Source organism: Pyrus communis, chromosome 17 (genome assembly GCF_041283825.1).
Source record: "Pyrus communis isolate YQ-2024b chromosome 17, ASM4128382v1, whole genome shotgun sequence".
Classification (NCBI taxonomy): Eukaryota; Viridiplantae; Streptophyta; class Magnoliopsida; order Rosales; family Rosaceae; genus Pyrus; species Pyrus communis.
In genome coordinates, this window is record NC_142581.1 from 28,376,625 (window position 1) to 28,400,493 (window position 23,869).

Consider the following 23,869-nt stretch of genomic DNA (forward strand, 5'->3'; position numbering starts at 1 on the left):
TTAATTGCGTGTGCATAACGCTAACAAACGTTAATGATGAATTATTAACTAAATATTAATTAATATATTTATTTTTTATTAATGATACATTATTTAATTTAGATATTTAATTTTCTTAACATTACTCGTTATATATATATATATATATATATATATATATATATATATTCCTTCCTTCCCTGTTCCCAGACGCAGATTAGGGTCTAAAAATCAAAAATGAGGGGCCCGTTGTAAATATCAAACCGTCTGTCAGTATGAAACGCAAGCCCGGGGTTTGGGACGTCAGCTGACATGCGTCACGCCATACACAATATCCACCCAACTAATAAAAAAAGTAGCAACTGGCAGTACTAGAACAGAATAAAGTCAAGTTCCATTCCCGGTGATGTCATATGTTCTTTGCAACTGGATTTTACCATTATCTCCATCCAGTTAGGGTACAAATATGAAATATGGAGTTCTCTGCAAGGCCAGTGGGGGTGATTTCGTCTTTCTGTCTTTATACTAAATCGGACGGTGGGCCGGGCTCCTTCTTAATTGATCACAGGATTCACAGTGCATATATAATGATGATGGTTTTTGGTGACCTCAACATGATTACGTCACCATGCATGTATAACTCTTTATAAGAAGTCAAGATTAGAGAGCAGCAGGGTAACCCAACAGTTGCCAACCATGGAAAATAAGAAGAAGATTGAAGACGATGATCAGGTGTGCTGGAAACATCAGGATGATGATGGACTCAAAGAAGAAGAAGAAGAGAGCGAGGAGATGAAGATGGAGAAGTTTTATTCGTTGATTCGGAACTACCACGATGCTCGTAATCGTCTAAGATTACGAAACGCAACACGGCGGCCGCCGCCACAAGTTCAGAGTGATGATCATGAAGTGTTGTCGGACAACAAGGTCAACAGCAACAAGAGAAGAAAGAAAATGGGTCGTGATGATGATGATGCGGGAGGAGGAGGAGGTAGAGGAGGTGGAGGGAAAATTTGGGTGCCAAGTTTTGAGGTGGGGGATTTTGCCAACGAGGTGGAGTTTCGAGGTTCTCTTTATTCTTGTAATAATATTATTACTAGTACAGCTAGTACTGCTAGTACTGCAGAACAAAAACAAGATGAAGGAAAGAACGAGTCCCTGGACTTGAAGCTCACCCTATAAACGAGCGTGTGATTTGCAAGTACATCTTAAATTAACCAGTAATTAATTAATTGAAGTTTCTTGTGTTAAATTAGGGTTCTCAGTTCTTGATGATGTGTAATTTGAATGTTAATATTTTGATCATTACTCTCTCCTGAAATATGAATCCAAGATGGATGAATTGGTTACTTGAGGGAGGCAGCCGCAGAAGAACCTCCGACTCAGTTTCTTGAGAAAACAGGCGAAATGATTTCACGCCAGAGGAACAGTCTTCTCCATTTGAGAGGACCTGCTGTGAACTCAACCGTCTTGGACTTCCATGGCTGAACGTGAAATCTTTGCAGGCATGAGAAGATGTCCCAGCACCACCAACATATTTCTTCTTTCTTCACCGACTGCCCAAACATCTCACATAAATTCCTTTGCTGACACTTCCTTTCCCTTCAACCACTTCTTATCTCTGTTGTACTTTTACTTGCAGAAGACAACTTGTTCAATTTTGCTTTGGTGCTTTTGAAATGTCACCATTCATTATTAAAACCAATCAACGTCACTCTCGAAACACATATTCTTTAGCTTGGGTTGGATCAATTCATCCACCCCGTATACATTCTACATGTTATTAATTTGTGCTATTACTACGATATGAAAATATGCAATTAACTAGTCCTTGGACTGAGGACTGTGATTTCAGACGGTGTAGTAGAATACACATAACAATTAGGGTTTCAATTGCAAAGAGTTGGAGAGGTTAATCTTAGCCATGGGATTTCATTAAAAATAATTCATCGGCCTTGCATGCAATTTCTAGTTTTTATTTTTATTTTTTTAAATCATAGGAAATCCAAGAAAGAATCCATACAAATCCATAAAAATCTACATAAATCTATCAAAATTCATTCGGGATTTTAAAATCTATTAAAATCTATCATTTAAAAAAAATTCATTAAAATTATTTAAAATCCAAATTGATTACATCCTATTAATCAGTTATATTGCATCACGTGAATGAAGAAGATCACGTGATACTTTATGATAGCCACAAAACAAAAGTCGTCAGAAGTGTCAGACCGTAAAAGCTTTTCTAATGTTTGATAAATACAGGGGTGAATTTTCTATTGTTTGGCATTGGTCTGTCAAGATGCAAAGAGGCATGAGCGCTTTAAATAGACTACTATGGACATATTATTCAGAGAGCCGCATAGACCCTCGATTTTGTTTAGTAACAAGAACATTACAGCCTAGTGGTTGGCGGAGGCGCTAAGTATTTTGAAGGGCGTGCTACTGAATATGATAATTTAGTAATATTTATTTTTATTTGTAAGTAAGAGATTTTAGATTTAATAATTGTCAAAAACAAATTTGAACCACATTGTTGTTAGCCCACTCCCCACCACTTATTTGAAAGAAAAAAAATTTGAAGGCCGCACAATTATAGTTGTTCAAAGAGAAATCAATATTATAATAAGAGGTATAAAGAAGCCAATTGAGAGGACATTTATCATGAGATATAGACACCCACAAGGATGAGATGGTTAAAAAAAATTGGTCGATATACAGTAAGAACAACACATGGACGACGTATCATTTTACATTATTTAATCTTAAAAATAATTTATATGGCGTAATTATAAAATTATCGTGACACCCCCTGTCAAGGATATATAATCATGTAGAAAAAACTTCACATAAGGCCACAACATACTCATCCACACCAGGTGTACGCGGATCATAATTTGACTGAAAAAAGAGGACAGTAGGGAAGGAAAAGCCATCGCAAGAAGCAAAGTGTGCGTCACTGTCTCACGGACAATTCTGCACCTTCCGCGAAATTTACAAAATGATATATAGCGCTTTGGTTTTGCAAGTAACCCGAAACCCGATGCACTAATTCGCTTTTTGGCCACAATCCATCTTCGCTCCATACTCCTACGCCATTTTTCATACGCGTTCCATACAACTATTAGCTCATGGGAAAAGGTCATGATATGATATGGGTTCATACAACTACGCCATAAAGTTTTCGGTGTGATTCCGATGTGACCGTTACATTGACAAGTAAGCTTTTATCAATTAATTTATGTTACACTACGTATTTTATAATCTTAATTATTACTATTACACCATGAATAAAAGAGTATAATATGTTCGTACATACATGGACGGATCTACTAAGGGACTGGGGTGGTCCCAGAACCACCCGGAAGCTCACATAAGAGCTATTGAAACCTCCGAGGACTACCCAAGTCTAGGCTGTGGTGGTGGAGAACAGCAGCCATGGCTGCCGATGCACTGCACGTTCTGTTGCAGGAGGAGAAAGAAGATGACTTTTTTGTTTTAAAATGACTTGAAATGATTTGGCCAAAACGCACCGTTTTGAGCCAAGCTAATTTTTATTTTAAATTTTAAAAAAGCAATGTCGACTGCATTTCATTCTGATTGGACATCCTCTAGACTCCACGTGACCAAAGTTAAAAACAATTTAGATACTTTAATAAAAAGGAAAAGATTAAATAAAGTGGGATTCCTCAACTTTTCCAACCAGTAATAAACTTTTCACTTCTGCAAAAAAATAAAAAAAAACTTTTAACTTACCCTCCTCATCGCTATCCTTCTTGCTTACTACTGCCTATTGGGCTTGTATCTTTCTTGGCATTCGGGATTAGCCTCTAGGTTTGCGAACGTCTCCCATTCTTCATTTTGATGCCAAAACCCTAATTAGGTTATGTAAGATTTTCTTGGGGAGCTTGGTTTATTTATTATTAGTGCATGTTGTGAGGACTTGTCACTCAAGTGATCAACATAGTGTTTATCTATGTAAATCTCAAGAGTTTTGATAGTTTTGCATTTACGACAAGAATTATGCATTATGAAGTTGTACTCATTTTTGATTTTGGTAGACAAATAAAAGGGATTATCCTCCAAATATTCGAGATGAGGTTCGAATAGCATATATATTGATGAAACCTTTTAGAGCTAAAAATCATGATTTTCCATTCACATTCCAAAAATATTCCTAAAAACTGCCTAGCCCTCCCCCTAAGAGGAGCCGAGCTCCAGACCAATTTTTCGAAACGATTTGCCCAAAATCGGGACAGGCCTTCAAGGCCTAGTGTCTAGGCGCTGCCTAGGCCAATTTTTAGAACATTAATTGGGACCACCCCATGTTAAAATTCTAGATCCGTCACTGCGTACATACATGTTATAACATGTGTATTAGTAAGGTACGTTGAAACAAAATAATTGCAACTAGGCAAGGGTGACAAACCCATTTGGGTCCCATGAAAGATACAAGCAATAATGATATCACCCTGTCATCCTCATGACCTAATGTATAACGTGTCACGGAGTCCCTGCCAAGCCAAGAAGGAGCGCAGAAGCAACCTAGAAATTGATTGAGAGGATATTATCTTTTATATAATCATCATTCTGTACTTTAGTGAATTAAACTAGTCGGTGGCTCTTTCCAACCAAATATCACATTCACGTTCACATGATTCATCACATGGAGACCTGCAAGGAGAGCAACAAAAGGAAGATGATCAATAGCAACGTTGATGATGATGAAGAAGAGAAAATTGAGTTGTTCTTTGCTCTTATCAACAACATCCGGGTAGCTCGTGATCGGTTGATGAATGGTTCGAATGTGTCGAAAGGGAGCGAAATTCATGAGAGCGTATCAACCAAGAAGAATAAAAGGAAAGTGGTAGAGGGCGATGAGGAAGAGAAGACCACAGCTGGAGTTTGGAAGCCAACTTTTCAGCCTGAAGATTTAACGGAAGTGGCGACTCAGTCCAAAATCCCTCATGTCATCTCCGGGGGTAGTAAGAGAGAACATTGTAAAAAAGGTGATTTAGATCTTAGGCTTTCTCTCTAACTATGTATCGTTTGGTGTGTGTAATTACTTATTAGTCGTAGCCTTATAGGTTACGAATTGAAGAAGACAAACTAATAATAATCTATGTATCATTTGGTGTGTGTAATTACTTATAAGTCGTAGCCTTATAGGTTACGAGTTGAAGAAGACAAACTAGGAATAATCATGGTAACAAATTAAGCTATTTATTTAAACACGAGTTGCAACAGATAACATATCAATATATTTGCATGTGGTCAAATGTCCTAGTAAATAGGGGATTGAGATCCTATCCATGCTTCTCATGTTCAAAACCTTCCATCTCCTTAATTATTGTTATAGTTTCAAAACCTCTCCCTTCTCCATCTCTTAATAGTAATAATTTAAAAAAAAAATCATAGCTTATATATATATATATATATATATATATAGTTATCAAAAATGACAAACAAGCTACTTTTGTTCCTCGATCTTCATCATCAAAGATCAAACTAAAATGAGTAATCAAAATCCCTTGTCAAGATTTCTTCTATCAATTTGACTATTGATAGGATTTTTACCACCTACAAAAGTAGGGATAAAGACATTCAAAAATACTTGCAAGAGAACAAGGTAATTATAGTATAAACGGCTCAAACAAGGTCGTTTTCCACAGGAATTGAATGAATAATTTGTATTTAAACTAATTCTTAATTAACTATTTGAAAACAAAGATTGGAAAAGGTTGATTTTGAATTTAAAAATAATAAAAACGAATTTAATTAAAATGATTAAAGAGATTAGCAAAGTAAAGAAAACAAAAGAAAGTGTTTTGAAAACCAAATTGTAAAAGCCTAGGGTTATGCTGCCCCCTTAATAATCCTATGTAGATTTATCAATTACTTATGAATTGCATATGCAACTTTGAAGGTTAGGTTTTCCTAATCCATATTCTACTCGTGGTATTCAAACTAGAACGTATATCAAACATGCAATCCGTCTGTGGTATGCAGATCAAATATAAACATGCATGACTCATTACGTTTTGTGAAAGCCCTTTGAAGAACCATGCAAACCCTAAGATGTGGTATTCATCCTAGGTGAAATTACAACTATTAATCACAAGAAGCAATACTCAATTCCTCGGTGGTATTCCGATCGAATTGCATCCGATTACTTATCTAAACATCCTAATGGTAGCTAAGCATTAAGATACAGAGACAGTTTAAAGCACAGTGATTAATAATTCAAAGTATGCATCCATAATATCATAAGCAATTAAATAAAAACTACATATTCATGCTAAGGCTCAAGGCATCGCCCTAGCAAACAAAAATTAGCTACTAACAATCATAAAACACAAGGAATTTTATTGAAATAGAAAAAGGATAGAAAACACCTTGAAAATGCAAAGCATCAAAGCCTAACTAAATTCTCCACGTACGTTCTCCCCTTCTATTGGCTAAAAAGTCTTATTTATACTACTAGAAAATAAAACCCTACCTTGAAAAGGTCTTAGAATAAAACTAGGAAACATAATAAAACGATAAAACAGAAAATAAAAGGTTTCCTATTTAAACTAAAATTCGGAGTTCTCAGAAAATTAGTATTTTGACCGACCAAATCAACTCCGATTTGGTCCCAAAATACCTCTTTTGAAAACTGAAGACGTCCCCTACAAATCCTTAGAAGGAATCTTCCTCGAAATATGTCAACTTGACCTCCAAAATAACCAAAACGTCCAAAAACATCAATCTGAGAAAGCTGCACGCTGGGCCTTAATTTCATCGCCACGGTCAAATGGTTTGGTAGAAAAATCTGGAATTTTGATACAATCATTTTGAAAGGCACACGAACATCCTTCAATTGGAATCACTCCAAAATTCAACTGTTTGAATACTTTTTGCTCCAGATGAAGTAGAATGTAAGAACTAACAAACTAGAAACTTTATTACAATTCAACTAAGACAAAATTTTCATCTTCAAGTTGCAATCCATAGAAAACGTTAAAAATCAGAACATCTTTCCAAAAGTTCCAATGAATCCCACTATAGAGTCTAAGCCATTTAGAATCAATTAGAAAAGAATTCATGAACTTCCTTTGGTGCAAAGTGAACGAACATAGTGAAAGAGACTTGATTATTTCTTGTCCTTTTTATTCCACACGTACTAACTTTACATTTTTTTTCTCTTTTTCGAATTTTCTTCTCTTTTTTTTTTCAATATTTTTCTTTTATTTTTCACACATTTCTTCCTTTCAGTAACAATAGTGATCGTGCAATGTCAATTCCCTTAAGCTTTTGATCCAACCCTTGTAATGAGCTTTAGGTCAATGACTCTCAAACCACAAAGGCTTTAGGGCACTAGGTGTAGAACACCCCTAAGAACTTATTAACTCGAGCTGAAAATGCTACAAAACCAACTAACCATCTTGCCCCATGCTAAGACTCTGCTGTTTGACGCGAGAATTACTGTTGATCATGCATGACTGGACCGGTTACTAAGCAAAGTCTCGGGTGGAAGAATTATTACTTTATTTGTAATACATACTAAACTTTACTTTACTAAGAACAAAAATTAAAATACACTTAAACTAAAAGCAAGTGTTTCAATCTCACTCCCCACAAACTATGTTGGTGTGATTGTGCAAATTTTCAAAGTATAACTCATGAATTAGTGTCTAACCAACGATATATAGAAAAGACTCTATTATGGGATTAACCTTCACCATGTCCATTTGTTCTAACTTTTAAAATAATCTATGGATATTAACTTAAAATTTGAAATTTTTTAACATGACTCAAAAAAAAAAATCTAAAAATTCTATTTCCCACCCTCAAACTTAAATTACACATTGTCCTCAAGGTGTGGAAATAAAGAAAAATAAAATAAAAATGATTACTTACGACTAGAATTCCTAAGACACAAAAATAAATGAATCTAGACAAATAAAAGAAAACTAAAATGAACTAAAACATAAAATAGGCAAAGAAACAGCAGAAAATATAATAAAACAAATAAAATAGAAAAACAAGAAAAAGAACTAGCTGACCTAGAGTCGAACTCGAGACCTGGAAGCATAGAAGAGGCTTTCCTTGCACGCACGCACAAAGCCTCACATGCAACCTTCACGGGTCAAGTACCCTAGCATTGGCCTATTTGAGCTGAGTGATCAGCTCGCATTTCTTATTTCGATCCACAGCTACAAACTCTCCAACTCGAGCCCAGAGCCGCGTGGGCTCTCAAACCTCTAGCCTCCAGATTTCAGAACCCAACCAAACCAAAAGCATCCAAGCTCATGCACCACTCCACTGCGATGTCCTCCTTCATCTTCTTGCTGTCTCCATCTCTCAGAAATCCAGCACCTCGAGCAGCAAGACCAACAGCCTGCTCAGATGAAACCGCAGATCGCATCCTGCTCTAGTCTGACACACTCACAGGTAGTTTTTATCCCCATCTCCCTTCGATTTTTGTCTCAAATGCTTAGATTAGGGAAAAATGAATGAAAATTGCCCCAATGCATGTGTGTTTCCTGTGTTGTAGAGTTCGATCTGAAACTATGTTGACAATAGAGAGAAGGAGATGCAACCACCGAGCACAGATTTCAAATGCGGAAGAAATACAGACCATGGAAAGATCGAGACTCACAGATCCGCATTGAAAATGTATGCTTCTATATCCTTGAAACTATGTTTGATAAGAATATGTGAATAAAAATTTTGTATATGGTCTCAGTGCCTCAATATGTTGAATTGGCTTGTTCGTCATGCATGCAGAGCTGAGAGCTCTATAAATTCATCATGTCTTATTCTCTGTGCTGCTTGGATGTAATTATATTTTGAATAAAATACATATTCATGCTAAGGCTCAAGATATCGTCCTAGCAAATGAAAATTAGCTACTAACAATCATAAAACACAAGGAATTTTATTGAAATAGAAAAATAATAGAAGACACCTCGAAAATACAAAGCGTCAAAGCCTAGCTAAATTCTCCACATATGTTCCCCCTTCTAATGGCTAAAAAGTCTTATTTATACTATTAGAAAATAAAACCCTACCTTGAAAAGATCTTAGAATAAAACTAGGAAACATAATAAAATGATAAAATAGAAAATAAAAGGTTTCTATTTAAACAAAAGTTCGGAGTTCTCAGTAAATTAGTCTTTTGACCGACCAAATCAACTCCGATTTGGTCCCAAAAGGTCATTTTTGAAAACTGAAGATGTCCCCTACAAATCCTTAGAATGAATCTTCCTCAAAATATGTCATATTGACCTTCAAAATACCCAAACGGTCTAAAAATGTTAATCTGGGAAAGTTGCGCGCTGGACCTTAATCTCATCACCATGGTCAAATGACTTGGTAGAAAAACATGGAATTTTGACACAATCATCTTGAAAGGCATACAAACATCCTTCAATTAGAATCACTCCAAAATTCATCTGTTTGAATATTTTTTGCTTTAGACGAAGTCGAATGTCCTACATTGAAAATATATAATAAAATATCAAAATTTTACCAAAATAATCAATAAATTAATACTAAGATTAGGGTAAAATATATGGTAAAATATGGACTCATCAACTCTAGTAGTATTTTTTTCTTTTCTCAATTTTGACTCTAGTAGTATTGAACTGATGTGCTCAAATCATGCATATGTTGACAATGGAGAGGTTCACGGTGGAGGACAGGAAAAGGATTGTACGGGCAACTGGGAGGAGAGATGGAAATATGAGGAAAAGTGGTTGTTTGCCGCTGATTTATGAAATTAAATCAGGGACATGTGTGTTTTTAGACAAATCGGGTTCAAACCGGGTCAGTCTTGATATATATAAGGATTCATTTATAATCATATATGCTATTCAGATCATCAGATCTAACTTGTAAATCCATATTTGATAAGCATCGAATTTTTATCGATTCTATTATAAGCCCTAAAACAATAATATATCACTAGAAACTTCTTATTTTCTTATATTATTTTATTTTTAATTAGAATTTTTCATGATGAATAATAAGAAAAAGGAGATTTTACGGTACCTTATTAAAATAGGGAGACGTTGAATACGGTCCTTAACTATTAATGTTCTTTGGTTGAAACTTTGTTGGTTTTTATTTTTTTGATCGAAATCTCTGACATTAATGTAATAATATTTTCTATGTAGGTTTTATATTTTTAAATTAAAAATTGAAATTTGTAGTTATTTATATTGATGAGATTTTAAATAAAACCCATAATTTGTGAGATTAAATTAGAGGATAAATTTTACTCTCCAATATATTGTACATATATAAACATGGGTACATTCATCAAAATTAACCAAAAAATTATTGTACTTAAACATAGGTACATTTTTCAAACTACCAAAAAAAAAAATAATAATAATAATAAAATTACAGATATCAGGCTTAATAACATTATTAAATTTCTTCGATTAAACTTGACATGAATACATTTTCAAATCAATGAAATAGAATGTACCCATATAATTTAGAAAAATAGATTAGAAAACAATTGACTTAATTTTATATAAAAAAAATGAGTACATTTAATATTAAAAAAGGTACATTTTACATATAACAAATTGGTGTATTTATGAATGGGTACATTTAAAATTAAAAAAAAAAAATTGAAAAATGATATGAATGGGTACATTTAAGATTAAAAAATTGAAAATCTTTTTACAAAAAAATTAATGGGTACAAACTTATTTCTAATTTTATTTATTTTTTATTTTGGCAATTTTTTAATTGAAAATTAATGAGGAGTTTAAGAAGGGTTGAGTATTAAAAATCTAAATCAATTACTAATTTTTATTTTAAAATTATACAACTGACATGTAAATTTATTAATATTTACATTAATGTTTAGGGACTTCGATTAAAATCTGAAAACTTATAAGGTCTCAATCAATAAACATTAGTAACTAGGGTGTAACGTCTCGTCCCTAATTTTTCATGTAATTTCTCCCTGAGTGTGTAAAGTGACGTGGACGTGATTATACAACTTTAAATTATTGTCCTTGCTATCATAATTAAATTGTACTTGTTACGATCGCGTGAGCGTGAATAAGACTCGAATCGGATTTGTAACGAAAAAGTTACGTTACGTTACGTTAAAGTACATTAGCAACGGGTAAACTTGTACACACGTGCGATAATTATTTAGTACTGGAAACTACTGTTTCAAATAGGATACATTAGATTTCGTCTAATTACGATTGTACAAACCCTATCTATTTTCTTCTTTAAAATTGGACTCATGCCCTCAAATCCCTCACCACCAATCAATTTCACTCCTCAATTCTCTCACCCAACCAGACAATTTCCCTTACTTTTTCACCAACCAAAAAAGTTGTCATTCTTTCTTTCTCATCTTTTTCCTCTTTGTCATTCTTTCTTTCTCATCTTTTTCCTCTTTCTCACATGTACCTCCCTCTTCTCTGCATCTACAAGGACCTTCATCAAACACTCACAAATCAAAATTAAAATACCACCATTGTGATCCTTTCATCCTCACGAACCCAACCATACAAATTGATCTTGAAGTGGTTGAGTTTTGACTCGTCAACTCGGAAGCTCCGACATGATCCCAACCGAGTTATGATGTTTTGAAGGTTGTGGAAGCATCCACACAACTCTTTGGAGTCCCTAGGCTAAGTTTAGAGTGGAGACAACGTCGAGAAGCACGGTTTCAAGGAGTCGAGTTTTAAGCTGAGACTTGTGAGGCTTTTTTAGGCCATTTTCTGTCCATTTTTGGGCTTTTGAAAGGTATAATCTTGTTCTTCTCCTCAAGAGCTTCATTTCCATATATAGTTGGTCAAAAATGGTTGAGAAATGAAGAAGTTATGCAAGTTTTAAAATTTTCCAGAAACCGGCAAAACCAGATGGCGGCGGACGACGAGGATCACCGAAGAGAACGAAGAATATTCTGTCAAAGTTGATGGAATATTCTAACGGCATTAGGTTCCATTAATATTTAACTAAATATTCTGTCAACTTTGACGAAATATTCCATGTCTTCTGTCAGTCTTTGCCAGACGCGTGTGGCCGTGGGTTGGGCGGCGCTTGAGGGCGCGTCCGGCCTCTAGCCGATGAGTGGTTGGTATGTGCAGTTCTGTGACTTCGAGTAGAATATTTTCATATATTTAAACCTTTCGTTTGAGCAAGCTATGGAGAGTTTTTCCTAACTTTTTCGTAAATGTGTTATTTAATTAATTATTATTAGTTGTTTCGCATATAGGGAAAACTTACCCCTATGATGTTCGAGGACAGGTGAGGCTAGGAAGCTACGATCCATCGTGAGTAGGCAGTTTGTTTTTGTGTACACACACACACACATATATATGTATATAAACTTTATGGTTTCTACAAATGCTTTAAATTGATTTATGCATATTATGCCATGATTTATTTAATTTTAAAATGTTGTTATGTGGTTGAGATTTATATATTGTCAAGGCATATTCATATACATTTTACCTGCTCATCAATTTTGTACTATTGTGAAATGCTAAAATAATCATACGAGATGCGCAAGTAAGTTCTGGTAAGGTTATTATGTTGACTAGAATTATTGCATCGTTATGGCATGTTTGCATTCATGTAGTTTGCTCATCATTGCTGCACCCCTGTGTTAGTGCTCGCCTCGGGTTAGAACAAGTCCGTCGTGTGTATGTTCACCTCTGCACTGCACTTCACGTGATCGTAACACTAGAGCGTAGATTATCACACCTAGTCCTGTCGTACAGGTCGCATTAGGCGACTTCGACTTGTGTACTAGTATAGATTAATTGAACACCTGATTTTATTTATATTACTGTTGAGACATTGTGGTGTAGCAAACTACTTGATTTACTGTTGATTTACATTTGATTTCATACCTATACATAGTATGATTTTCTGGAAACTATACATGTTTTACAGCGAGGAGCTAGTATGTTCAGAAAATAACTGTGTTTTATAAACCTTTATTTTTGTGCCCACTCACCCTTCTGTTTTTTGCCCCTCCAGGTCCTAGATAACTAACCTACCCTGTGGCGTGCCAGTATTAGCGGCGATTCTGACATATTCCTGTTTAAATGTAGGGAACTTTTCCCGGTTGTGTACTAAGTACTTAATTAGTTTTGTCTGCACTGCTTATATTATCTATACTCTGAACAATTGTAGTTTATGGGTTCTACCCACTGCTGCGCACTCACTTTATTAGTTTAAATAAGTTCTAGCTTCGGTTTTAATTTATTCACATTTTTACATCACTTCCACTTTTGGTTATGTCACCTTCCGGTGACGATCAACATACCTCGACTCCAATCAAGATGTATCATAGGGACCGGATGCTAATTTTTCCTAAAATTAATCACAATTCTCAAATATACCTACGTAAAGCCAAGTAACAAACACAATAATAATGTTGGTCTATTTCTATACCATAGAAAAAAAGTCCCAATAACTCAAAAAGAAAAAACTATTAAAAGAAAGTAAAAGTTTCTCCTTGTTTACCTCATCAATTTGAAGTCAAGATTGAGAGTTTGAGAGTTTTGTCTATCAAAAAAGAAAACTGATTAGAATAAATAAGGGTGTTTAGGATTTGGTGTTTGAGTCGATTGCCATCAAATAGAATACCTTCTCTATATAAATAACGTTTACTAGAAATAAGCACAATGCTAACGTGTTATGATTACAAAGGTAAACTTTTGGAAGACAAAAGAAGGAAAATGTTTCCTTACAAATAAGCAAAGCAAAACAAAACAAAGTGAAATAGTGGAAAGAAAAATGGTGAAGCCCGTCTATATATTCTTAACAGAAGGGAAAAACACGCAGCTATTATGATACTATGTTGTTAGCTGTTACTAGGACTCTTCCCAAGAGTAGAAGAAGAGCCAGGGGTCCTTGGACTGTGTGACCCTCTTCCGCTAGAATGAGGACTTCGCTCTCCTCTTAGCCCACTTACGTGAGGACTGAAGGTCGGGTGTGGACTCGAAAGGATTTCAGGGGCATTTGTCGGTGTTGAAGTAGAGCTTGTGATCTTTGGACTGCTAACATGCCTAAACTCACCCCGGCTTCTGGTCATAACTTCGTCTAATATTTCTGCATCCCCTGCGCAGGAAGCTCCAGCTCCCAGCTCTGTCTCCTGTTTCATTCCAAGCACATTAAACGCAACATTAATATTGGTTCGCATTTGACTAATGTATCAAAATTCATGAACTATAAATAAGATGGTGATATTTTCTTTTTGCCTGTCATGTTATGTCGCTATACGTTTATATGAAGAAAAAAAGAAAAGAAAGGAAAGTGAGTTTTACTGTTGCTAAGTTATATGGTAAAGCCGGAGCCTCTTCGTACTCTGCTGCATCCAAGTCCTGAAGGTGTGCTCCTTTGAAAAACTTAGGGAGTATGTATTGCCTCACAGGAACCAAGAGCATGATCATCATTGGAAACATAACCCCAGCAATTGGAACCCAAGTAAGCCCAAAACATACAAGCAAGTACAGAGTTTGGAAAACTGTGAACATCGCGATTGACTTGAAAGGCACAGTTTCTACAAAAGTGGCGTGATTATCCTCAAGGACTCTGCAGGATAATGAAATGCCATATATGAGGAGGAAGTAAGCTTAAACAAGTATGAAACAAGTGAAAGAAGATTTGATTTGAAGGTTTACTTGAATCTTCTACTTGGAGCTGTAAAGAGAAAACAGATCCTTTCCCAAAATTGGTTACCGGGTAAGCTTTCAATGGCCATGAAGGCAAAGTATCCCCAAAGGACTGAAGTTGGGATCCTTTTGAGGATAGGCATGGCTGCAACACATCCCCCCACCAATACCGCTTGAAGCAGGTTACTGAGACGCTGCTCCTTCACCTCAACCGGCAATAAATCATCAATCTCTTTCTCAATATCAAATACTGTCTCATCAACTGGTGCATCAATATAATTTCCCATACTTGAAGCTGCTTGGATGGTTGATTCTTTTAATTCATTCAGTCCCTGCAATACAAAAGTGTGTCAAATGTTCTAAACTAATGTCATCAAATAAAAGCATGATGATCACCTGGTAATTAATGTCATCAAATGTTCTAAACTACGACCTTCTTGCCATTGCAAATCAAAGCCACAGGTTTAAGATATCAAAAAACTTGAAAATCAAAATATATATTCTTGTCATACTCGAGATGAGGCCTCCTGGTAAACCAAAGGCGTCTGCATTTGTCGATAGGCATCTTGCATATTTCCATACAGTTGTCCCAAGCTAGAATTATTTCTCGTACTTGTGCGTGCCGTTGCTACGAGTCGATTACGAAGCAACTGCACAAGTAAACATCATTACGATCAAAAGGGTGCAATTAAAGAAAAAAAAAAGTAAGATAAAGAAAAGGTTTTGTGTGATTACCTGGTGTTTAAGAGTAACTAAACTCTTTGTATGCATTGGAGATTGTGGGATGACTCCATTTGATGGAGGAATTCCAAGCAGACCACACATTAAAGTCTGCCATGAAAAAGCAAGAGAGTTATATAGGATTGCTTGCGGAAAAGGAAAAGTTGAATGCGAGGAAGGATCAATTTGCTTTGCCTACCAGAAACCCCAAAAGAAGCAAGTCATAATGGTAAGAAGATGGCTTTCTTAAATTGAACTCTTTCTGCTGAGATAGTTGGGATGCTACACTGTGATCAAAATAGTAAAGCACTGCAATCATCGTTGCTGGAATGAAAGCTCCGATGATATAGAGGACCGGAACATTGAGCATGTCCTGTGATATGATTCCAAGTATAAACCAGTAAACCATCAGCTTAATTCATCTTCTTAATCTACCGACACTAATTACAGAATTTAATTAGGTAGACATGCCTTAATGACAGTCCAATTGTCATATGCGCCAGGCGACCATGGATTTGGGCTAAAAAGGCGCCTTGGGATGCCATGTGGAACACTACTAGTTGGAATGTAAGACACACCAGTCCAGACCAGAACCATAAGTGGCACACCATAGTCTGCTACAAAGCTTCTTAGCCAACCTGCAACGCCGAAAAGCACCGCATTACATAAAATCAAACTACATTCTATATATACATGCTACTTTCATAATCCACAAGGGAGCGGAAATTAGTGGCACATCAGGTTAGTCTTACCAGTGCCATAGCGCCATAACCTTGCTTTCCTGCTTTTTAATGCAGTGAGAAGAAGGCCAAATGACAACACCAAAGCAAACATTCCATTTGCAAACCTCCATGAAGGTATAAATTGTAGTAGACTAGTATCTTCTCTTTCTGGTAAGCGAAACTCATCCACAAGTCCCTACAAAATCAAACCACCAAAAATTGCCCAGTTCAAGTTTTCATTTTTCATGTTTTTCAAGGGCATTAGTGTTTTTAGCTTTAACTAATCATTCCGCACTCCTTCAATTTTTTTTTTTTTTTTTTTTTTTTTAACATTTGTGAGAATGGAAATATGGCTATTTTGGAGTGTGAATAACAGTAGTTGCCGGTACACTATTTGATAACCACTTTGTTTATAGTTTTTAGTTTTGAGTTTTTGGTTTGAAATAAAGAGAGAATACAAGGAAGAAGTGAGGGGATGAATAAGGATTGAAGAAGGGTGGTGGGAAGAATGTGAAAGAAGTGTATATAAAATGGAACCCAACATGAAAACAAAAATCCAAAAATAGAAAGAACTTTAAGCAGGTGTTATTTTCTTCATGACAAACAATATTCTATTATGATCTAAACTAAAGAAAGATGAAAGAGTTAGAATTTGGAACGTAGTGGGTTGAAGAAGAATGCCCAAACCCCAGACAATTCCTATGCAAGTATGTGTTCTTGTTATCATTTCTAGGGTTCTTTTTGTATAATTTCATGTGCATTTCTCCTCCTCTCTTCCACCACTCCCCCTACATTCTGATTCATCTATCCTTCCATCTATTTTATCTCTATATCTAGTGAGAGAAAATAAAAGTAAATATAAAAAATAAAATAAACATCAAATAAACCTTACAATTTTTTTAATACTGGACTCAAAATACATAAATTAAAATAAGAAGTGGCGGTGGAAAGAGTTAAGGATGCATGCTGAAATGGGGGAGAAGTAGAACCAAAAAAATGATATGCATTTGTTTATTTACTATTTCTTTTTTGGGAGTAATTTTGCTTATCACCCAAAATTTGATGTATGCTCCTCATACACCTAACCATTTAACACGTGTCATTTTACTTAACCTTGGTTATTTAAAAAAAAAAAAAACATTTAATATGAAAATTAACTATAATTAAATAAAAAGACACATGACAAATAATTAAATATACAGTGAACATGCGCCAAGTTACCAAAAATGCTCCATTTCTTTTGTCAACCAAACTGTGGACTGACATTTGTAATATTCTAAGGTTCATCATGTGATCAAAACATTATTGAGTATAGAATAAATAATAATAATATTTACAATAATAATAATAATATTGATAAGAGGGTAAGAGGAAACCATACTTTAATGGCTTGCTGCATGAAGAGCATAGCGATTAGCAGACCAAACAACTCCCCAGCCACTCTTGTAAACCTATTTATTATGGAACAAGCACCTAATATAGCAAATAAGAACAGTAACCCAGCTGTCCATACACATACCCTACAAAATTTCAATATTCCCCACAAATTGGGGTTAGTCAAACAGCTTCAACGAAATACTAATTAGGCAAATTCATGGAACTCGAACAAAAGCACACATGAGAAGAGAATTCAAACTCGAGAGCTTTAAAACAATTTGGAATAAAGGCTTACCATGCGGACCATGCTAGAAAGAGCTTTGGACCCAAGTCTGCACGTTCTTTGGCAAAATTGAACATGAAGGTGTACATGATTACAGTAGGCTCGGCCACACCCAATATCAGCAAGGGTTGACCTCCGACGATGGAGTGTATGATCCCACAAAGTGCCGTCGATACTAAGGTTTGCACTGCTGTCAAAACTCCATCTGCAAACAGTAATTTAATTAGAGCATCTCCAAAAGAGATGTTAAAGTGTCTAAATCAGGATTAACAATAAAAAGATAACAACAATATTTTTTAACCGAAAAATCAAATCTGACGATCCAAGTGAAATATGGTGATCGAACAGGCTAGCTGAAGATTCAAGTAAACTATCTTGAAAAGTGAAACTTTAGAGAACAACAAGTAATATTGTATCATTGTGCCTTTCAGGTTAAAAAGGAGTCATTAATGTTGTGAAGAAATCTAATATTGCACTTATAGCAAAAGGTTTTAAATTCGACGCATGATAAGAATATTTAACTATGACGAATTCATTGTAATTTAATCAAATTGTTACCCTAAATATTGAAAGAAGTAAAAATAAATAAATAAATTCAAGACTTGGAGTTGGAGCAGTTGATGAGTTGCAAAAAATACCAGTACTTCGCTCCAGTTGTTCACCAAATGAAATGACTGGGATTGCAGAAGCAAAAAATATGTAGGTGGTAGGAGCCAAAATCCTGAAAAACCCAATATCAACATGAGTTTGCATTTGATTCAACATTAAGGGAAAAAAAAGTACGATATCGCATGAGTTGACGGAGAAATTTTTTTGTGTAGCAAAAACGCGGCAAGGTACACCGAGTATCATATAAGTGGAGAGAAGTTTTAAATATAGTATATACCTGAATCCAGCTTTAAAGCCCCCAGTCCAGTCTTCCTTGTAGCACTTCAATCTTCCTCTGAGATCATTCTTGATTCCCTGCAAGGGCACAAATGTTTCTTCCATGCTTCTGTCTCTGATGCCTGATTGGTTCCACTTAATTCTTTGAGAAAAATATAGATAGCCTCCGTCACTGAAAAATTGCTAACAGTTTACAGCAAGCAGGGTGCAAGAGATTGCCATAATTTGAAGAACTAGTAATCAAGGTAACCACCTAAAGTTACATGGTCTGGGATTTTTTACCAGATTCAATCAATGCGGTGTGGAGAGAAATGCACGGAGGGTGGACCAAATGGGGAAATTAGAAAAAGCTAGCAAAGCAGAGTTAGTAGTGGCAGTATTTTGGAAGAGAGAACTAATTTGAGATGACAGAAGTGGTTTGGGATGTCCAAATATATAAGATTCACAAAAGGGTTTGAAAATGTCATGTTATAGCGGTATTTTTCTTCAATTTATTATGTTTCAAGTTCAAAAAATAAAAAAAATAAAGAAAAAGTTGACGAGGGCAGATAGAATTCGGGTCAGAAGGGAAGAATGGAGGTTAATCTCGCTGTCAATACGTAGGAAGAGAGTATACAATCATAGAGACAGTTAATCTCCCACACTTCTCTACTTCTCTTGTTTTGTTTATGTCATCTCACCGCCACCACATTGTCTTTGGGCTTGGAGGTCCTAATAATAATATTCTTCTTTGTTCGTTGCAAAACAATCATGCATATTAATAATATTTTCAACACTATTCATCATACTCAACTCTCATCAACTTGCCAATTTTATAATAAAATGAATATGAGATCGTTTAGTCATCTAAATATACCGAATAAATTCACGGTAAGAGTATCAAGCAATATGTTCATGATGAATGCTCCAAAGACAAGAACGATCTTTGATTGACGGTGTGAGTATCAAGTAACATGTTCATTACCATCACATTGTCATTTTATAATCTAAATATAATTATATGAAACTAATAAATAGTAGTGCGAATACCAACTAACGATCTTCGATTCAAATTATTTTTTGAAGGGATGTTGTTTCAATAAAGATTAAGAGTATGAACAATTTCGATTATAAAATGTATACATTAAAGATACGTTATTCGCAAAAAGTGAAATCTATTTTGTTCACTATGTTCTTGCCGGATCTTCAAGCAGGTAGGTAGACTGGTTTCGGAGCTTGCCATCAAACTGTCTCCCGAAGAGTTTATTCGGATGGTGATTGGGGAAGGTCTTAGGGTGTGTTTCAGCCTCAATCGACGGAAAGTCTTTTCCATATCTTTCGTCTCGGAAAGGCATGTGCATTTCAGCTGGGGGATGAAGATGTAGTGTATCCTTCTTTATGTTTTTTTTGTTGGGATTTTGGTATTTTTATGCAAGCAAATTGCAATACTAGAAGAAGGAATTACACGCAAGACCTAAGTAGATCGATATGCTATTATACATTCTTCAGCTACAAACTTCTTGTACTTATTAACACAATGCAATTTTTGAAAAATTGGTATGATTTCAATATTTAGTTTTTTAATAAAGCGATAATATTGGTGGATTAAATAGTTAGTTGTTAGGAGAGGAGAATCGGTGAGACACCCACACCAGAGTACATAGGCATTATTATTTTTCGCCTTTATTGTAAAGTGTTATTTGTAAATGATATATTAAGAAGATTGCTTTTAACAAATGATATATTTACAATAAGAGGTAAGAGATTTAGCTCAAGTCATGCAATATGTGAATTATAGTAAATTTATATTAAACTCATGATAGTTGAAGATAAGATCTCTTTACAAGTAAAAAATATAATAATATCATATTCATACGATATTATCTACATTAAAAAATTGAAGAGTGAGCTATACCTCATAATAAGTTAACCATAATAATTTGATTCAAATTTGTTTTTTTATTAGAATTATACCCAGAACCTTTCACGTACAATTGAAACAAGAATACTAATTTAATCAAATAAATTGCGGTTTACAATACGTAGAGTGTTCTTCCTTTACAGCCAAGGAATACTCATAAACCTGACAAAATACAAGGAGGAATTGCCAGCACAATAACTCGTTGACTTTCTGTTTCTTTTTTCCTACAATATATGAAGTTTTAAAGAAAGAAAAAAAATTGAGTACGCCTCTTTTAAAATAATAACAGGGGGCAATTTTTTTATTTTTTGCAATAAAAAAAATTAAATTTTATGTTTATTGGCTAAAGTTGAAGACTTTTTCTTTCTCTGTTTTGGATGTGAAACAGAAGATGATTCAGTTGTTCCGCTGGTTCGTTCTCTTGGTAGTGGTGGCAACAACCTTACGATGGAGGCATACCAAATGCTAGTTTCCATTCCGGTCTTAGGTGTGTGTTTTTTTTTTTTTTTTTTTTTTTTCCTTTCTTTTTTTCAGCTGGTCACTTTTGGGCGTTTCTACTGTATTTTCCTTTTTGTTGTTGAGCTTGTACTTAGGTTGTCGGCTGCCCATTCTTTTTCTTGTACTTGTCTTTTTATTTAATGAAAGTAATTTAGTTTGACGAAGTAAAAAAAAAAAAAAGTGGTGATCTTCAAGATAATAGTGTATTCTTATCAGTACATACCGTAAAAAGTCGTGTCATGACAAATAAGATGTATTAGATATCATAATTATTGATCTTTAACTAATAACTATTGAAAGTGTAGTTGATGACAAAAACTTGTGTGACTTGTTAATGAAAGTAACAATGTTGAGTGACATAATAGTTGAATTAAGAGATCAAATGCGTGTAAGAATAATTCAAAAAATTTAATGCCAGGTGGGTTAAATAGTAAATTAGTTCTGCAAAAGTAAAATTTTCAACAATAATCTAGTTCTATTTTGACAAACTGTAAATATTGAACCTACTCAATAAACACAAAATTGTTTATGCACCTGAAGTACACAAAACGACCAAGCACATTCAAAAACCACGAAGTAGAAGAAAATACAATAAAAGCTTGTATGAACAACTCGCAGAAAATCAAACAAAATCTTGCAAAATTAAATAAATCTGAAGAAAATTGCACAAAGAATTGAACGAGAGTGAAGAAGGCAAAGAGAAGAAAATCGAAAATGCTATATCTTTCATAAAGAACACAAAATACTTTAAGGACATAACAACTGCAGCAGTTGAGAGTTGGGAGCTGTTAATATCTCCTATTCCACACAACGTAAAGCTGAGATGAAAGAATACCAAACCAAAGCTTAAGCGACTCGTTCCAGCATACTGCAACTGAATTGGCCGCCCGACAGATGCAGCTTCTGTGCTTTTGTAACAGCATCAAGGGGAAGAGGTATGAAACTTCGAGATGGACCATAGAAATGAGGGAAGCTATTGGAACCATCAACAACTTCATATACTAACCCTTCACCTAGCTGCAACAACACAAACAGAGAAAATTCATCTAAATACTAAGACTACAAGGTATGAAGACAAAAAAGAAAACAATGCCAACGAACTTTGAGTGTGATCTTCATGTTGGTACTTATATAAACAAATGGAAAGAAAGGCTCAATACCCATGGCTGTTCAATAGGAAACCAAGAAAATGCAGGTGGTGGACGTCACAGAACAGTAGGACCGTAGGATGGGGAGAGATCGAGGGGTTTCTCATTCAGTCTAGGTTTCTAACTTTCTATTCATGAAGTCTTTGTATACTTTAGGGGAGCTACATGTGCCATGAGCTAGCAAAACATGGATTTTCGGAAGGTAGATTCAAGTACTGCCATCTCTTTGGTTAACAAAAGTCGCCAGGAATCCCACCCAGCTAGTCCAAGAAGCTCATGAGCAAGACTGAGACTGAGAGATCATTCCAAGGTGTAAGTGCAGGAAAAAAAATCTTATAGATTCATCATCAGCTACCTTCTGGCCCTAATGATATTTGTTTCAAAATGTTTCAGGGTAATTTTACCATGTCTTGTTCCTCTATGTAAACCAAACATAGTATAAGAAGTCTGTTCTAATGAACAACGCCTCCAAGCAACTCTGACGAAGTTAGTATCTGAAATCCATGCTTCTTTCGATTCCCTTCATTCAATAGTGCATATTACCTTCCTAAGCTTCCTTTCTTTTAATCCGCAGAATAGTGGTATCCATTTTTAACTTCTCATTCCAAAAATAGGCAGAACCATGGGGCAGGTGCAGTTGCAATATTAGGTCTCCGTATATAGGAATAGCTATAGCTCATTTTGATTTCGGTAGTGCATTCTGACGGGGGATTTTAAAGTCATATGGAACTTTAGACACGATTATTAAAAAGGTACTACAAGAAGACTACCAATGAACTACTCAAGCACTACAAAGCTACTACCAAAACACCACAAATAAACTACAAAGACACTAGACGAACGACTTTCAACGTGTTATTTGGAAGTCCCCCAATCCAACTTTTGTAGTGCATGCCTACCAAATTTAACGTAAGTTGCGTGGAACTTTAAAGTCCCTCATCCAAACGAACCATAGAAATCGAAGTTAGAGTATAACCAAAATGGATGCTCATATCTATGTACCTTATTGGTGTCAATTTGAAGCAAGTAAAGATCCACCTTAGTATTCACGAAAAAATTCTGCAATGTCGACTTTACCTGAAAAAATTGAACCATTTTATGGCATCAATAAATAAATTAAACGCAATTCATCACCCATAATTTTGTTTTACTTTTATTACAAGCGATAATTCTAATCTAACTTCGACTAAAAGGGAGGTGGAGAGTTGGAACCCGGAACGCACTCGGTTGACCTCTATCCACCAGGGCAACCCATTTGCCACCCAGAATTTCTTTCAGTTGGACTATGTCTAAGGTTTAATCGATGCAAAGGGTAAATATAATCAAATTGGCAAATAGGACTGATATATATATATATATATATATATATGTGTGTGTGTGTGTGTGTGTGTGTGTGTGTATTTGAAGAGACAGAGAGAGAGTGACCTGATTGAGGTTGCTAAGATGAATGAACCCAGATTTCTTGTCCAGCTCTCCACCAAAAATAGAGCCAGAGCTCTGCAACTCTCCCCACTCCGCAGCAGTGCTGATTCTGTACACATACTCTTCCATCCCTTCACCTCCACCTGCAGCCATTGCTCTGGAGATTGAAAGTCTTCCACCAACCGTCCGGCACATAAATTCCAACACTACTGGATCCAGTTGGGCTTTGATGGGCTTTTGAGGCGACAGTGAGCCCTTATGATATTCCAACTCCAAGAGTCCAA

The 23,869-nt window shown here is 35.3% G+C and overlaps 3 protein-coding genes and 1 long non-coding RNA gene across 9 annotated transcripts; 2 read left to right on the top strand and 2 right to left on the bottom strand.

Moving 5' to 3' along the window:
- Positions 1–461: 461 nt before the first annotated feature.
- Positions 462–1,231, top strand: LOC148689779 (uncharacterized). The gene has a single exon (XM_088689786.1). It carries the CDS (start codon positions 676–678, stop codon positions 1,159–1,161), a length of 486 nt encoding a protein of 161 aa, XP_088545912.1. The 5' UTR covers positions 462–675; the 3' UTR covers positions 1,162–1,231.
- Positions 1,232–4,416: 3,185 nt separating this feature from the next.
- On the top strand, positions 4,417–19,964 carry LOC148689780 (uncharacterized). 3 transcript variants are annotated; one of them, XR_015958529.1, is made up of 3 exons: positions 5,438–8,415; positions 8,519–8,640; positions 19,811–19,964. It is a non-coding gene; the product is annotated as an uncharacterized LOC148689780 (long non-coding RNA). The 3 variants fall into 3 exon arrangements; XR_015958528.1 differs by lacking the exon at positions 19,811–19,964 and adding an exon at positions 9,649–10,254 and having other exon boundaries at positions 5,440–8,415; XR_015958527.1 differs by lacking the exon at positions 19,811–19,964 and having other exon boundaries at positions 4,417–8,415; positions 8,519–8,847.
- LOC137749549 (putative boron transporter 2) lies at positions 13,590–19,061 on the bottom strand. 4 transcript variants are annotated; one of them, XM_088689316.1, is made up of 13 exons: positions 18,871–19,061; positions 18,619–18,789; positions 18,371–18,453; positions 17,745–17,937; positions 17,454–17,592; positions 16,103–16,268; positions 15,822–15,988; positions 15,550–15,723; positions 15,366–15,461; positions 15,143–15,280; positions 14,640–14,962; positions 14,283–14,550; positions 13,590–14,110 (listed from the first exon to the last, which is right to left on the bottom strand). In XM_088689316.1, the coding sequence occupies exons 2-13, from the start codon at positions 18,720–18,722 to the stop codon at positions 13,820–13,822; spliced, it is 2,142 nt and encodes a 713-aa protein (XP_088545442.1). In that variant the 5' UTR covers positions 18,723–18,789; positions 18,871–19,061; the 3' UTR covers positions 13,590–13,819. The 4 variants fall into 4 exon arrangements, with proteins under 4 accessions (XP_088545442.1, XP_088545441.1, XP_088545443.1 ...); XM_088689315.1 differs by having other exon boundaries at positions 18,900–19,060; XM_088689317.1 differs by having other exon boundaries at positions 18,619–18,739; positions 18,900–19,058.
- Positions 19,965–21,714: 1,750 nt separating the features above from the next.
- Positions 21,715–23,761, bottom strand: LOC137749548 (uncharacterized). The gene is made up of 3 exons (XM_068489657.2): positions 23,589–23,761; positions 23,166–23,240; positions 21,715–22,032 (listed from the first exon to the last, which is right to left on the bottom strand). Exons 1-3 carry the CDS (start codon positions 23,736–23,738, stop codon positions 21,862–21,864), a joined length of 396 nt encoding a protein of 131 aa, XP_068345758.2. The 5' UTR covers positions 23,739–23,761; the 3' UTR covers positions 21,715–21,861.
- Between the last annotated feature and the right edge of the window lie 108 nt (positions 23,762–23,869).

Coding starts and splice junctions, on each gene's coding strand:
- LOC148689779 (XM_088689786.1), top strand. CDS start 676: ATGGAAAATAAGAAGAAGATTGAAGACGATGATCAGGTGTGCTGGAAA.
- LOC137749549 (XM_088689316.1), bottom strand. CDS start 18,722: ATGGAAGAAACATTTGTGCCCTTGCAGGGAATCAAGAATGATCTCAGA. Junction 15,989..16,102: donor GTTATGGCGCTATGGCACTG/GTAAGACTAACC, acceptor TCGGCGTTGCAG/GTTGGCTAAGAAGCTTTGTA. Junction 15,281..15,365: donor TAGTTACTCTTAAACACCAG/GTAATCACACAA, acceptor TTACTTGTGCAG/TTGCTTCGTAATCGACTCGT.
- LOC137749548 (XM_068489657.2), bottom strand. CDS start 23,738: ATGGCTGCAGGTGGAGGTGAAGGGATGGAAGAGTATGTGTACAGAATC. Junction 23,241..23,588: donor ATCTTAGCAACCTCAATCAG/GTCACTCTCTCT, acceptor CAATTTTTTCAG/GTAAAGTCGACATTGCAGAA. Junction 22,033..23,165: donor TTCAAATTGACACCAATAAG/GTACATAGATAT, acceptor GTGTTGTTGCAG/CTAGGTGAAGGGTTAGTATA.